General features: G+C 34.1%; 1 protein-coding gene across 1 annotated transcript in view; it reads left to right on the forward strand.

Annotated features, from left to right (window-relative positions):
- Positions 1-13,897, forward strand: part of RecQ4 (RecQ4 helicase) — a 261,720-nt gene that overhangs the window by 62,456 nt on the left and 185,367 nt on the right. Inside the window, exon 5 of the mRNA XM_090397875.1 lies at positions 10,550-10,645. Coding sequence (XP_090254001.1) covers positions 10,550-10,645 — 96 coding nt within the window. The remainder of the gene's footprint in view (positions 1-10,549; positions 10,646-13,897) is intronic.

A 13,897-nucleotide genomic window follows, 5' to 3' on the forward strand; every position in this document is an offset into this window, starting at 1 on the left:
TTTTATTTATAAATATTTCAGTTACTGGATTTTGAAAATGGATAAAATGAAATCGGGTTTTCAATATCACAAACGTAAAGCAGAAAAGGAAGAAAGGTTGAAAAAACAAGAGGGTGCATTTTTAAAATATCTTTGCCGAGAAGATCGTAATCGCATACATGAAGAAAATCTTCAAGATTATTCGTTGGATAATTCGTCTGTACTTTCGATTAATGAATTGGGGGAGAATTCTACAGATACCAGAAATTGGATTAAAACATCGAAGGATAAATCCACAGATCATATGAGTATTGTTGATTCTGAAGTTTGTTGTTCTACAGATCCAATTATAAAACGATTTGATTTTACAAATTTAAATTATGATCCAGCAACTTGGTGTCCTGTAAAATTTTCCAATAACAATCAATTACATCAACTATTAGTTGAACATGGACCTGAACAGATTCATAATTTTGATTTTCCAAAAGTTAACAATAATAGAAGATTTTCAATTACTCATTATACTCGAAGACTATTTAACGGCAAGACAATGCAGCGTTTGTGGTTATTGTATTCAAAATCCATGGATTCTGCATTTTGCTTCTGCTGTTTATTATTTGATCAGTGGCGGATTAACCTTGCTGATTCTGTATTGAGGGACTGGAAAAATGTTTCTATTTTAGTTGTGCATGAAAAGAAGTCAAAGACACGTTGAAAATTACCATAAATGGAAAGAATTAGAAATTCGAATAAAAGAAAAGAAAACCATTGATGAAGAGAACTTGCTAGTTATTAGAAAAGAGGAGAAACATTGTGTGCAAGTATTAGAACAACTCTTTGCTTTAGTTTAGACGTTAGCTATTCAACATTTATCATTTCAAGGAACAAATGAGACATTGTTTTCGCATGGAAACAGGAATTTTTTGAAATTTGTCGAATTTCTAGCCAAGTTTGATCGAATAATGAATGAACATGTTCGAAGAATAAAAGATAAAGATACATATGTGCATTATCTTGGAAAAGATATTCAAAATGAAATAATAAACATCTTTGCCAATGCGATAATAAAGAAAATTTTTGAATCTGTTGCCGCCAAATATTTTTCCATAATTATTGACTGTACGTCCGACATTGGTCATACGGAACAAATGAGTATAGTACTTCAATTCGTAGACACTAGTAATAGCATGGTTTCTATAAAAGAACACTTTTTGGGATTTATAGAAATAAAAAATACCGCTGGAGAATTTTTATCAAATGAAATACTAGGAACTCGAGACAAATTTTCATTACCAATACAAGATTTACGAGGTCAAGGATATGATAATGCCAGTAATATGAAAGGTGATGTAAAAGATGTGTAGCAATGAATTTCAAAATTAACCCGAGAGCAATGTATGTACCCTGTAGTTCACATTCATTAAATTTAGTATTGAATTGCACTGCTAATACTTTAGATGCCACAACATTTTTTCACATGGTACATCGTCTATATGTATTTTTTTCCGGTTCTATTCATCGTTGGGAATACCTCAAAAGACACATAAGTTATTTTACACTCAAACCAGTCTGTGATACACAATGGGAGAGTCGAATTGACTCATTAAACCCCCTAAGATGTAATTTGTCTGATATTTGCGAAGCACTGCAAGAAATATCTCAAGATGACAGTTTATGTGGATTAAGTGGAAATACCATGAAATTAGACGCAAGTAGTCTTTTTAAAACTTTAAGGAAATTCAAATTTATCGCATTCTTAGTAATGTGGTATAATATACTTTCTGAAATAAACTTTACAAGCAAACAACTTCAGAATACAAGACTTGATATAAATGGTGCTATAAATTGTATTAATGATACAAAGAATTTCTTAATGAAAATCCGAAATGAGGATGAATTTGAAAAGATGTTAACAGATGTGGAAAAAAATAGCTGAGGTCTTAGGTTTAACGCCTAATTTTGAACAAGAAGCAGTTAGACTTAGAAAAAAAAAAAAGAAACAATTTGTGTATGAAGCAGAGGATGAATTCATAACAGATTTTAAACAAAAATTTAAGGTAGATTTTTATTTTTCAATTATTGATACTGCAATTGCATCTGTTGATGAAAAATTCAAGCACATGCCTACAATTAACGAAAAGTTTGGTTTTCTTTTAAATATATATGAATTCCAAAAAATTACTTCAGCAGAACTGCTTAAAAAATGTTTGATATTGTAAAATTATTTAACACATGATAATTCTAGAGATATTGATGGAACAGATATATGTAGTGAATTACAAATAATAGCAAGGCGAATTCCAGAAAATACTTCCTCATTAGATGTCCTGTCATACATATGCAAAAATAATTTAGAAAATAGTGTTCCAAATGTGTTTATTGCTCTGAGAATTTTTTCGACATTGACAGTGTCAGAAGCAAGTTCAAAAAGGAGTTTCTCGAAATTAAAACTTACAAAAACTTACACTCTCTCTACGATGGCTCAGGAACGACTCACTGGTCTAGCAATAATATCTATAGAGCATGAAATTGCATCTACAATCAATTTAAATGAATTAATTCAAAATTTTGCCAAAGCAAAAGCCTGAAAGATTAATTTTTCATAATTTTGTATTTAAGATGTAATAATTTTCTTGCTATAAAGATATTAGGAGTAATCATATATGTATACAAATGTATTGGTTTTGATTAATAAATTTTATATATAAATGTTCATAATGATATTATTTTTATAAATATCCACGTGTAGGTGTGAGTGTGCTTGTGTGAGTATGACAAAATATATATACAGCAATCCCTCGATTAGAGCGCCTAATGCGTTCTTTAAAACAGGCGCATTAATTGAAAACGCACTAATCGAATATAATAACCTATGGGAAAAGTATAATTCATTCCTCAAATTTCTTTTTTGAACCTTAATTTTTTTTATAAAAGAATTAAGGTATGTCTCAGGGCCTAGTTAAAGTAAAATCATGAAGCTGAAAGACTATGAAACATATTCAGAATATAAATTTTATTATTCTACTTCTTAACAAAGAATTGTACCAACGTACTTTGGCAGGCATTTGTTTCTTTTTTTCATACAACCGGCGGTATGGCCCTATTCCTCTTCTACTCTTCTGCAAATTTTACTCCCATATTCATCAGGGTCAGCCTCTGCATTGCTTCTTAAGAACTTCGCTTGTACGAAAAAGATTATACGCCGCCAATTGTTATAATCTGCTTGCAGGCAATTTTTATGACCGATCATAAACAGCGGTATTCTCTTTCCCAAATGTTGAAAGGTTTCGATGTGTGAAAATTAACGATACGCAAATGTTATTAGGCATTCTGGGTCAGAGATTTTCGACATATTATTGAATATTATTCTCCTCAGAATATTTCCACTATAAAATATTTATTAATAAAAAATGCTTAGAAAACTAAAATGACAAATTCCAGGAACCTCTCGTGGAACACAGTTTGGGAAATCCTAGTATACATAGTATACATGGAAGTAGTGTAGTATGCCATTAAAAATAACTTCCTAAAATGTTTTAAATCGGTAACTAACTTATTTCATTCTGGTGAGTGATTTTTTAAAATAGGCATAAAAATGTATAGACAGAAAATTTTTAAAACCTGTAACATTTATTTTTAAAATGTATATGTATTTATATGTATATAACATTTATTTTTAAGATGTATACAGGCACACTAATTGAATTTGTGTATCGAAAAAAAAACGATGCACTAATTACTGCATAGAGACATTGTATAGGGGCACCTAAATTTTCTTTGCCTAGGAGCGTCAGATACTCTCGCACCGGCTCTGGGGTGGAGTAATTGAATTTGTTTGCAGTGAACTCTGTGGCTGGTGTCAGTAGTATGGGAAGTGAGGTCAGATTTATCAGATTAGTACTTTTGATTTCCTGAATTCTAATCTCAGCATAATGGCCTCTTTTCTCATATGGAATGCAGGTAATACTCTTCAACGACTTGTCAATCACACGAGGGACCCAGACCCCCCCACCAGTTTGAAGGTATCAATAACATAGTTCTGCAGGCAGACTGCCTGATAACACATGGGAATGAACCTTATAGTAATGAATCCAGAGATTTTCTCATCAGCTAGTGATAAATCCTACTGTCACTTGCTCGGCCAGTTCTGCCAGTAGGCAGTCCAAGTATGGTGGTATGAGTGGGGAGGGGCTATCAAGGCCAGTGCACAGAAGACTGGGATCCTTCTGTGTAAGCAATGTGTTTGAATCATTCACTTTTCATTGCATGTCCCTATTGTTTCTCTTCCTCCCTACATATAATGAAGGACAACTTATTGACATGTTGTTTTACTGCAGATCACAAAAGCAATTACAATAAAAAAAAATCCAACCCAAAAATCATTGTTGACCTTGTTGGCAAGAGTGATTAGTGTATTTGGTCTCCAAACAACAGGCTGTAGATTCCAAATATCATTGGATGGTGGGAGATGAATTTTGTTGCTCAAGGTGAGACCACTACCTCCATTTATTGGAGGCCTAAAGTGGCTTAAAAAGTTCGATGCTTGGTATCTAAAGTAGTTTCCATATTATGTAAAAAAATAAAGCATGAAAAAAATATATATATATGTATATATAAAATTAGTAATCCTTAGCTCTTCTGGAAACCTTACTAATGCGCTATAGGTTTACAGCCTTTCATAATGGGAGTCAAATAATAAATGAAAGGACAAAACAAATGTTAATAATTAAAAAAAAAATTTTTTTTTTTTCGTATTCACTTTACCAACATTCTCATCTGTAATAGCAATCTAAATGATACCTACAGTCATCCAGGCCATACTTTATTTTTAACAGAACCTCAACCACTGTTCATCTCAACTGTCTAAATTATGCTTTACACAGTTAATTCCACCACAAAAATAACATAAATAACATATGTATTCATTAGAACTGACATCCCATGTCACAGAATGCAAATCCTTGAATTTCTCCTTATCTTCTCTATTTTGGTTCAAAATTTCCTTACCAAACCATGTTGCATTCATTTGCTGTTTCTGTTGCTCTCCAAATTTTGATAACCATTTTGTGACTATATCTCTAAAGCTCAGTTTTCTGCAGTTGGAATATTCAAGAAGTGAGGACATCTTTCTTGGAGACTTTAATGTTTGCAACTCATACTGGCTTCCCTTATCCAGTTCCTCTGATCAAGCAGGCCAGGAATGCTGAGGTATTTGTTATCAGCAGTAACCTAATGCAGAGATCCCATCTACTCTCACTGACATATCACACAGCCCTCATCATCCTACCTACATTGTTGACTTCTTTTTCACATTCTCTCTTTCCAAATACACCATGGATGTCATTTCTGTTCTTGTTGACTGAGATCATAAACTTGTCCAAGTTTTCTTCATGATTGAATAATCTTCACCCAATAACTTGCAGTCTTTTTTGTCCTTGGGCATTACAAAGGTGCCAAATAGGATGATCTCCATGACTCATATTCCTATTTTCTCTTTAATCACTTGTTCCACCCAAAATTTCAACCATTCTCCAAGACTTGATTCTTTGATAAGTGTGCCAATGTAGTTCTTTACCACGGAATGACTTTCACCCAGTAACTAACAGTCTCATCCTTCGGCATTATAAAGGTGTGCCAGATGGGATAACTTCTCTGACTTGTACTCTCCTTGCCATAGTCTGACTGCTGCTTCTGTTCTCTTGATCTTAACACTTGCTTAGACTGGATAATAGAAATAATCCTCACTGGAAGGCCATGGCAAGGAGAGTACAAGTCAGAGAAGTTATCCCATGGCACACCTTTATAATGCCGAAGGACGAGACTGTGAGTCTCGTCCTTCATGAGAGTTATTCTGAGAGTTTCTTCTTCTTTTCTTGTCGTGTTCCATGTTTCTGATCCATATGTGAGTGATGGAAGAATGTCACTATTAAATAGTTTTGCCTTTGCAGAGATGTCAAGATTTGGATCAGTAAGTGTTTCTTTTAGTCTGTTGAATGATAGCCATGCAGTGCAGCTTTCTTTCTTTTTTCTAGTTCTTCAAATAAATCATTATTCAAATTCAAAAGTCAAATGCTACAAACTGCAAACTCTACTATCCAAGTGAGAATCAAGCCTTTTGCTCTCATCCAGTTGGCACTATAGTAACATTGTTCAAAAACAAAGGCTGACCTACTTGCATCACGCTTCTCTTCTAATTCCTACATTGATGATCAAAACAAAATTCCTCCCATTTTATCAAGAACCACTCATGACATCACCCATAATAGTTTTCCACCAAAATCAGAAGAATCTTGAATAAATTAGACACAAATAAGGCATCTTGTCCTTCCCCCTGATATTTCTTTCCTTGAATACAACTTCACTACATGCCTCCCTAGCTAAAATGCTGTTTTCCTCAGAGTTTGTCACTGAGACTGCAGGGTTTGGTTCTTGTATTCAAACTTATTTTTTCTTGAATAATATTTTTATATAGTTGACTCTACACTTAAAAATGATATTAATTTTTAAGTGTTCATCACTTAAAACTATATGATTACTTTGATGGACCTGTGTTTCACTCAGGATTTCTCCATGAGTGCAGGTCACAAAGATGCCTCCAACGATCTCGATCTTGAGCCTCTCTCTTTCGTGTTATACCCATAAATTTCACTAGTGGATCTTCCCATCTTGTAGGTGGTCTTCCTGCTTTTCTCTTTATTCTTGGTTGCAAGTTGAGTATTCCATCTGTTATCCCTGAGTCTGGTTATGTGACCTGCCCATCTCATCTTGCTTTCATATACTACAGTTACATCTTTTATGCCTGATCTCTTTCTTAGTTCCATGTTTCTAACATGTTCCATTTTGCTGATGTTACAAGTCCTGCATTCTATTGCACGCTGAGTTATTCTGAGTTTCTTCTTCTTTTCTTGTCGTGTTCCATGTTTCTGATCCATGTGAGTGATGGAAGAATAGATTTGCCTTTGCAGAGATGTCAAGATTTGGATCAGTAATGTTTCTTTTAGTCTGTTGAATGATAGCCATGCAGTGCAGCTTTCTTTCTTTTTGCTAGTTCTTCAGATAAATCATTATTCATTTTTATTGTTTGTCCTAGGTAATTGTAGGAGTCAACTTGTTCTATAGGGATGTTATCAATACATAGGTGACTGTCACTTGTAGATGCTTTTGATCCATTTTGTTTTTTCTAGATTCATTTCTAAGCCTATTTTACTGCTATTTGTGTATATTTTTTCACCCATTTCTTCTAGGTCTTTTGGGTTGTGGGATATCAGTACTAGATCATCGGCAAACATAAGGATTTGTAGTTTTTCACCATCTATGCTTATTCCTCCATTTAGGTCTATTTTTTTCAGAATGTATTCTAAAGTGCTGGTAAATAGATTTGGGGAGATTACATCGCCTTCACGGACCCCTCTCTTTATATATATATTTATAGGTTGATCGAATAGGGTTATTTGTGTGGTCTGATTTTCGTTAATTTCTTTTATCATGTGGATGTAAGTAGGGTCCACATTTATTTCCAGTAAGGCACTGATGACTGCATTGTGTTCTATGGCATCAAATGCTTTTTTAAATCAATAAAGAGGAAACATAGAGGGATTTGGTATTCTCTGCATTTTTCTGTTAGTTGTGAAATGACCTGGATATGATCTATTGTGGAGAAGCCTCTTCTGAATCCTGCCTGCTCTCTACTGGAGTTGTCTTCGAGAGTGTTTTGGATTCTGTTCAGTATTACTCTGTTCATGATTTTATATATGTGAGAGAGAGAGAGAGTAGACGGATTGAACGATAGTTTTTTGTCTTCCTTGTTCCCTTTTTTGAATAGAAGTATGGTTTTTGAGGTCTTCCATTCCTCTGGAAAACTTTCTTTCTTTGAAGTACCACGTGAATCTGGCAGCCAATGCTTTCAAAATAATTGATCCACCTTGTTGGATTTCTTCAGCCTTAACATGATCAAGTCCTGAAGCTTTTACCTTGACTCATTTTCTTAAGGGCATGTTCTATTTCTTCTGGAAGTACATCTGGTATATTGCTTGGTTTTGGAATGATAAGTTCTGAAACTTGGCACTTAGTTGCATAGAGATCATTATAAAAATTCTGCACAATTTCTTCTATCCTTTTTCTATTAGTATGTTTTTCTCCATTTTGATCCTGTAAAGCAGAGGGAATTGACTGTTTAAAATTTAAGTCTTTCTCTATTTTTTTTCCGGCTGGTTTTTGCCCACACTGCTTTTAGTTTTTGTATCCTGAAAACTTTGCAGTCTTCTGGAATTCTTTTCCTTAGTAACTTACAAATAATTTTGTATTCTAGAAAATTTTCTTCAGTTCTTTTCTCTTTTTCAGTAGTTCTATAGTTTGAGGTGAAAGTCGTTCTCTTTTCTTTTGTTTCACAGGAATATCTGATTTTTTCTTGCACTCATTAAATTTATTAATAAAGTCAATGTAGTCATCATTTATGTAACAGTTCTTAATAGTCCATTCAGTCTCTTCTATGTACTTCCTAAACTTGTGGTAGCCTATTTGTTTGGGTTGTCTTTTGTAGTTTGATGTTGCTCTGATATGTTGTTCTTTTTTGTGGTCTATTCTTATAATGGCTCTGAGGAGTCTGTGGTCATAATCTATGTTGAATTATGTTTTGCTTATTGTACCAACATTTTGTACCAGTCTTTTACAGTCTGTTAAAATGTAGTCAATTTCATTTTTTGTGTCGTCATTTGGTGATTGCCAAGTCCATCTTCTTCCTGGGCATTTGTTGAAAAAAGTGTTCATGATAAAGAGTTGTTTAGCTGCAGCAAATTCAGCTAATCTCTCTCTCCTGTTCTATTTCTTTCTCCCAGGCCATGTGGTCCTATGAACTTTTCCACATCCTATTTTGTCAATAAAGTCACCACCAACGAATGTGTATGTTAACTTGTAATTTAATGTGCCTGTTCAAGATTCATGTAAAATTTTTCTACTTCTTGATTATCTACTACAAATGTTGGAGCATAGCAGGATATTAATTTTATTGTTATATTGTTCTCTATTCCAATTACGAGTACACCTGTTCTTTCAGCTATGATGTTACAAGAAAGGATCGACTTGGTGAGCTTAGATTTAACAACGAAGCCCACCCCACTTTGTTTGCCATTGTACCATCTTGCTGTCAGTTCTTTCAATCTTTTTGTTTCGTTCACCAGCAGGATATCCAAGTTGATATTGGTTAGTTCTTTGATTAATAAATCTATTCTGTAGTCTCTTGCCAAAGTTCGAGTATTGAGGATACCGATTGCTATTTTCATAGATTTAAGAGGAGGCCTGTTTTCATCTACGAGATTCTTAGCACCACCTAGCCTCACTCGATGCCTTAATGCCACTGTAGAAAGGTGAGCGTGGGCCGTGCAGGATTACATGAATCTTGAACTATATGATGTATACTCTTATATCTTGAATGAGTATCACTATCAGTGATAATGTAAATTTGTGCCGTGATGTCTAATGTGTCCTATAATGAAATCCAGCAGGGACTTACGATTATTATTAGCTCTGCCCTTTTCTCCAAATTTTTCCAAAAAATATCTATATGCCTGTGTTTCATTTCCACTGTATGTGTTTAGATTTCCAGTAAAGATCAGGTTTTCTGTTAACGTCAGCTGCCTTCTCTAATAAATGGAAAAAAAAAATTCCTTTGCTTCTTCTTTAGTAGAACCGTCTGTGGGACCATAGGCACAAAATGTTTCATTGTCCATTTCTCCATTTTGAAATTTCCTGATAATCAAGAAGCTTATCTTTGTGTTTAACGTATTGAATGTCATTGCTACTTCTTCCTCGATTGCTAATGCCTGAATATAACATGCTAAATTTATTATTTACTAGGATCTCACCTGTTTTCCTCTTCTTGGTGGTAATACTAATTTATATATACTTGGCACTTTTCTATTTCTTCTGCCGGTTTAACTTTTTTTCTGTTGATATTTCATGTGTTTATGGTGCCTATCTTCAATTTTTTTTTGTTATTCCAGTAGCTGACTTTTCACCATTCACTTTCATTACCTGACCAGCGGGAGAATTTGTTGCACCAAGTGATACCCTAACCAGAGTAAACTTTTACCGTGTTGTATGATTATCTTTGTTTCTTGTTTAAGCAAATATAGATTACAAGTTAGTCAGCTAAGTCCCATTACTATCTGTTGGCATAAATGTTATCAGGATTGCTAAATTTCAGGCAATTCGAGAATCTTGCTCCCTAGAACAAGATTCCTGAATTCAAGCTACTTCAAATCTCATAATTAAGTGGTGTTTTGATGGACACTGAGGAAAAGGAAGTAGAAGAAAAAATTATTTCATCACTAGAAAGCTAGACTGGTGAAAGCAGTGATGAGTGATCTGGAAGTGAGTGATCTGGAAGTTCTATCATCCAATGGAGTCAGTCAAAGAATTGGATACGAATGTTAGATTTTAGGTTAAGCAGTAGATTAATAAAAATTAGATTTTTTCTCCTAGTTTTTTAAAATTGGGTACTAATTTGTAACTGGCTATAATTTCCCTTTTTTTTTTTTTTTTTAAATAAACAAACAAACAAAAAAAAATCTAGCCACATCTGTGCATCTGATATACGAAGCAATAAACAAGATGGGATACTCAGCTTTCAGACCAGGACAAGAAAAAGCCATTATGAGAGTCCTTTGTGGTATGTATTTTATAGATACTTGTTGTAGAATTTCATTTTACATCATTGTTTTCTAATGTATTCTCAAAGGATGTATCAAATATTATAACATTTCAACTAAATATTTAATGTCTAGGTTTCCTAACATCAGTTTCTTCCATCAATATTATTTGGTGCTCTAGCTCTTTTTCCTGCAATTTTCCCCACAAATACCTATCTAATCTTTCAAGTGATTATATATTTGAAGCACTGGAATTCTTATGTAACTATTAATCAAGTAAGTAGTAAGCAAGTAGTATACATGTCCGCAAGGAGATGTGCTTTGCATTATGGGAGATACCGAGACAAGGAGTGATGAGAGCTTGGTCCATCTTTGCTCGGAGTTTCATGGTGTTGCACCACCTTACCTCAGTCCTGAAGATATTTTCAGGCACAAACTTTGTTTGCTTACACTTGGATAAAGGATTAAACTAAATTTATTATATTCTAACCAAGTGCAAAATAAACTTCCAACATCTTTCTCTAAATCCAGAGTAATTCAATAATAAGGTGGTACACCTGTTTGCAACTCGTATAGGTAAATATGACCTCTCCTATTGCTTCTGCCTTAGTATCTCCACGTTTGGGTCTGTCTCCCACTACCAATCTGGGTAGTGGCCCTTCCCTTAATGCATAGTAGTATACATCTCCACAAGGAGATGTGCTTTGCATTATGGGAAATACTGAGACAAGGAATGGTGAGAGCTTGGTCTACCTTTGCTCGGAGTTGCCTGGTGTTGCACCACCTTACCTTAGTCCTGAAGATATTTTCAGGCGCAAACTTTGTTTGCTTGCACTGGGATAAAGGATTAAACTAAATTTATTATAGTAAGCAAGTGATCAAGTAAACAGAATGGAAATTTGTTTAGTGACTAAATTATGTTAAAAGTACAAATTTTTCTTTATACATCTACATATGAAGAAAGATTTATACATCACTGGCATAAAAGGAAAAGAAAGTATATATATTTAAAAGTAGCTGCATATGTGTATGGTAGTAATAGTACACACTCTTAGGAAATGTATAGAACTGAAATTGCAATATGTGATTTTAATGAATTTATATATAGATTAAGTGCTGCCCATACATGGCACTGTCATGTCAGGTCAGGTCTTGGGACCTTTCGTGAGTCTGTGTGGACTGATACATAAATAAAAAAAAAAATTATATGTAATTTTTTGAATGTCTACTTCTTGTTCTTTTAGGCTGATGGTGTTAAACAAAATGTACTAAAATATTCGTTGTAATTTAGTTATTAATTTCAGTTCTCACTGTGGTCATGTGTTTCCTATATCAATTGCTTATATATTCTAGAATATTAATAATGTTAGGTTATTTTCTAATAAGGTCTAATTCGATATTCTGATATGATTTTCTTTTTTAATGTAGTTCTGCCATTGATGCCATTCACCATCTCTAATTTTCCAAAGAACTCCATTAATTAAGTGTGGTCTCTGACTAAATATTTATAAATCAAATCTCTGATTCATATGTTTAAACTGGTATGAACACTATCTTATACTACTAGCTTTGTCTTTTTTGGCTGATTTCTCTCATTCCATATAAATTTATCCAGTTCACCACCCATCACGCCATCTTTACGTATTCTTTTTACTTGTTTTTCTAGAAACTTTCTACAACTTACGTATTCTGTTTTCTAATATGACCTAAAGAGGCTATATTTTTCTTAGGGTATAGAATGCATGATTTATACTTAACTAGGCAAAATCTTGGGTTGAAATGCCTGTGGAACTTATGTTAGGCACCACATTGTAGGTGTTTGCTGAACTTGAGTGACATATAATCATCCTGCAGCAGCCAGATCCTCCACCTGTGCTTTCATATTGTAGTGGGCCTGTTTAGCAGCCCTAAATATATTCCACTGCCAACAGGCATTACACTATTGGACTAGAGAAACTATGTAGGATGGAGATGGTGATTCAGGTGTGCTCCAGACTGCTCAGAGGAAAGGCAAAGTCTTTGTAGTATTAGGCATTACTAGGTGAGAGATGAATTTCATTATCAGGCATTATACCACTTCTTTGCTTATGGGAGTCTTGAAGTGGCCAGAATCCGTGTTGGATTATATAGAACAAAGGTTCCAGTTTTTAAAATATGGGGATTTTGCAAACTAGTTGCTGAACAATATCGTGCACCAAACCTAATGGTATTGTTTTGGGCTTCCAGGCAGGCTAGTAAGTAATCATGCTTCAGTGTTCTGTATGTGTGTGTGTGTGTGTGTGTGTGTGTGTGTGTGTGTGTGGAGGGAATTGGAGTGATGGTATGTAGTGGATACTGTGCCATATCTGTACAGGAGTTAACTGGAAGGGAAATTCTCTATGTATATGACTGAAAGTCAACAGAAGAGAAATAGATTGCATGCAAAAAAAGATGGGGGTGGACAAATATTTGTAGTCTTGATTTCTACCTCAGTTATGTTCATTGTTCTGCCAAATTGCACGATTTTCTTGTGACATTCTAGCAAGGATATTTTTATTGTCATTTTTTTTTTTTGTCTATAATGCTTTTATAATAACCAACCATTCTGGAAACGCTTTGATTTTCTTTCTTTATTTCTTTATGTTCATTTTTCTCCAATCTATCTTTCTTAATAGCATTGTCATCTTTGAAATATGAATATAAATGCTCCGTTATCCAGAGATAATGAGGCATTTATATCACCCAAAATTTCGCTTAAATTGTTTATATTATTATCATTATCATTATGCGATACCTCCAAGGACTCATCATGGGAGGACACTCTACTCTGCTACATACATTTTTCTATTTTCCTTATTACTTAATTCTTCACCTACACACAATGACACTACCACCATCAACATCTACTGTCCATTGCCAACAAAACAGTATTTTTTGTCTGTAAGCTGCATGTGTTCTCATGGCTGATTTGCTTGTATGCAGGATGAAAAACTTGAGTTTCCAGGAGAAATACTCTTTTACCTCCTGAAAGGATCAGTTAACTCACTTTCAATTTCGAAAAAAACATGCCTGCCAGGACACTAGATAATACTAATCACTCTCTAAACATTCTTCATCTTTTTCTTATCAGTAATCCAAGTGTACTGTTCTGAGTATACTTAGGTGACAGATTATTTTCATTGCTTATTGGAGACGTGTGATTCGAAAAAAGTTTCACATTTGCTTTCTAGGTCAGTGGATTATCTAAACCTTAGTATACCCACAGTACTAATATTAATGCACTATAGGTTAAC

Source organism: Typopeltis vanoorti, chromosome 9 (genome assembly GCF_054136105.1).
Source record: "Typopeltis vanoorti isolate ZY-2024b chromosome 9, IOZ_Tvanoo_1.0, whole genome shotgun sequence".
NCBI classification, from domain to species: Eukaryota; Metazoa; Arthropoda; class Arachnida; order Uropygi; family Thelyphonidae; genus Typopeltis; species Typopeltis vanoorti.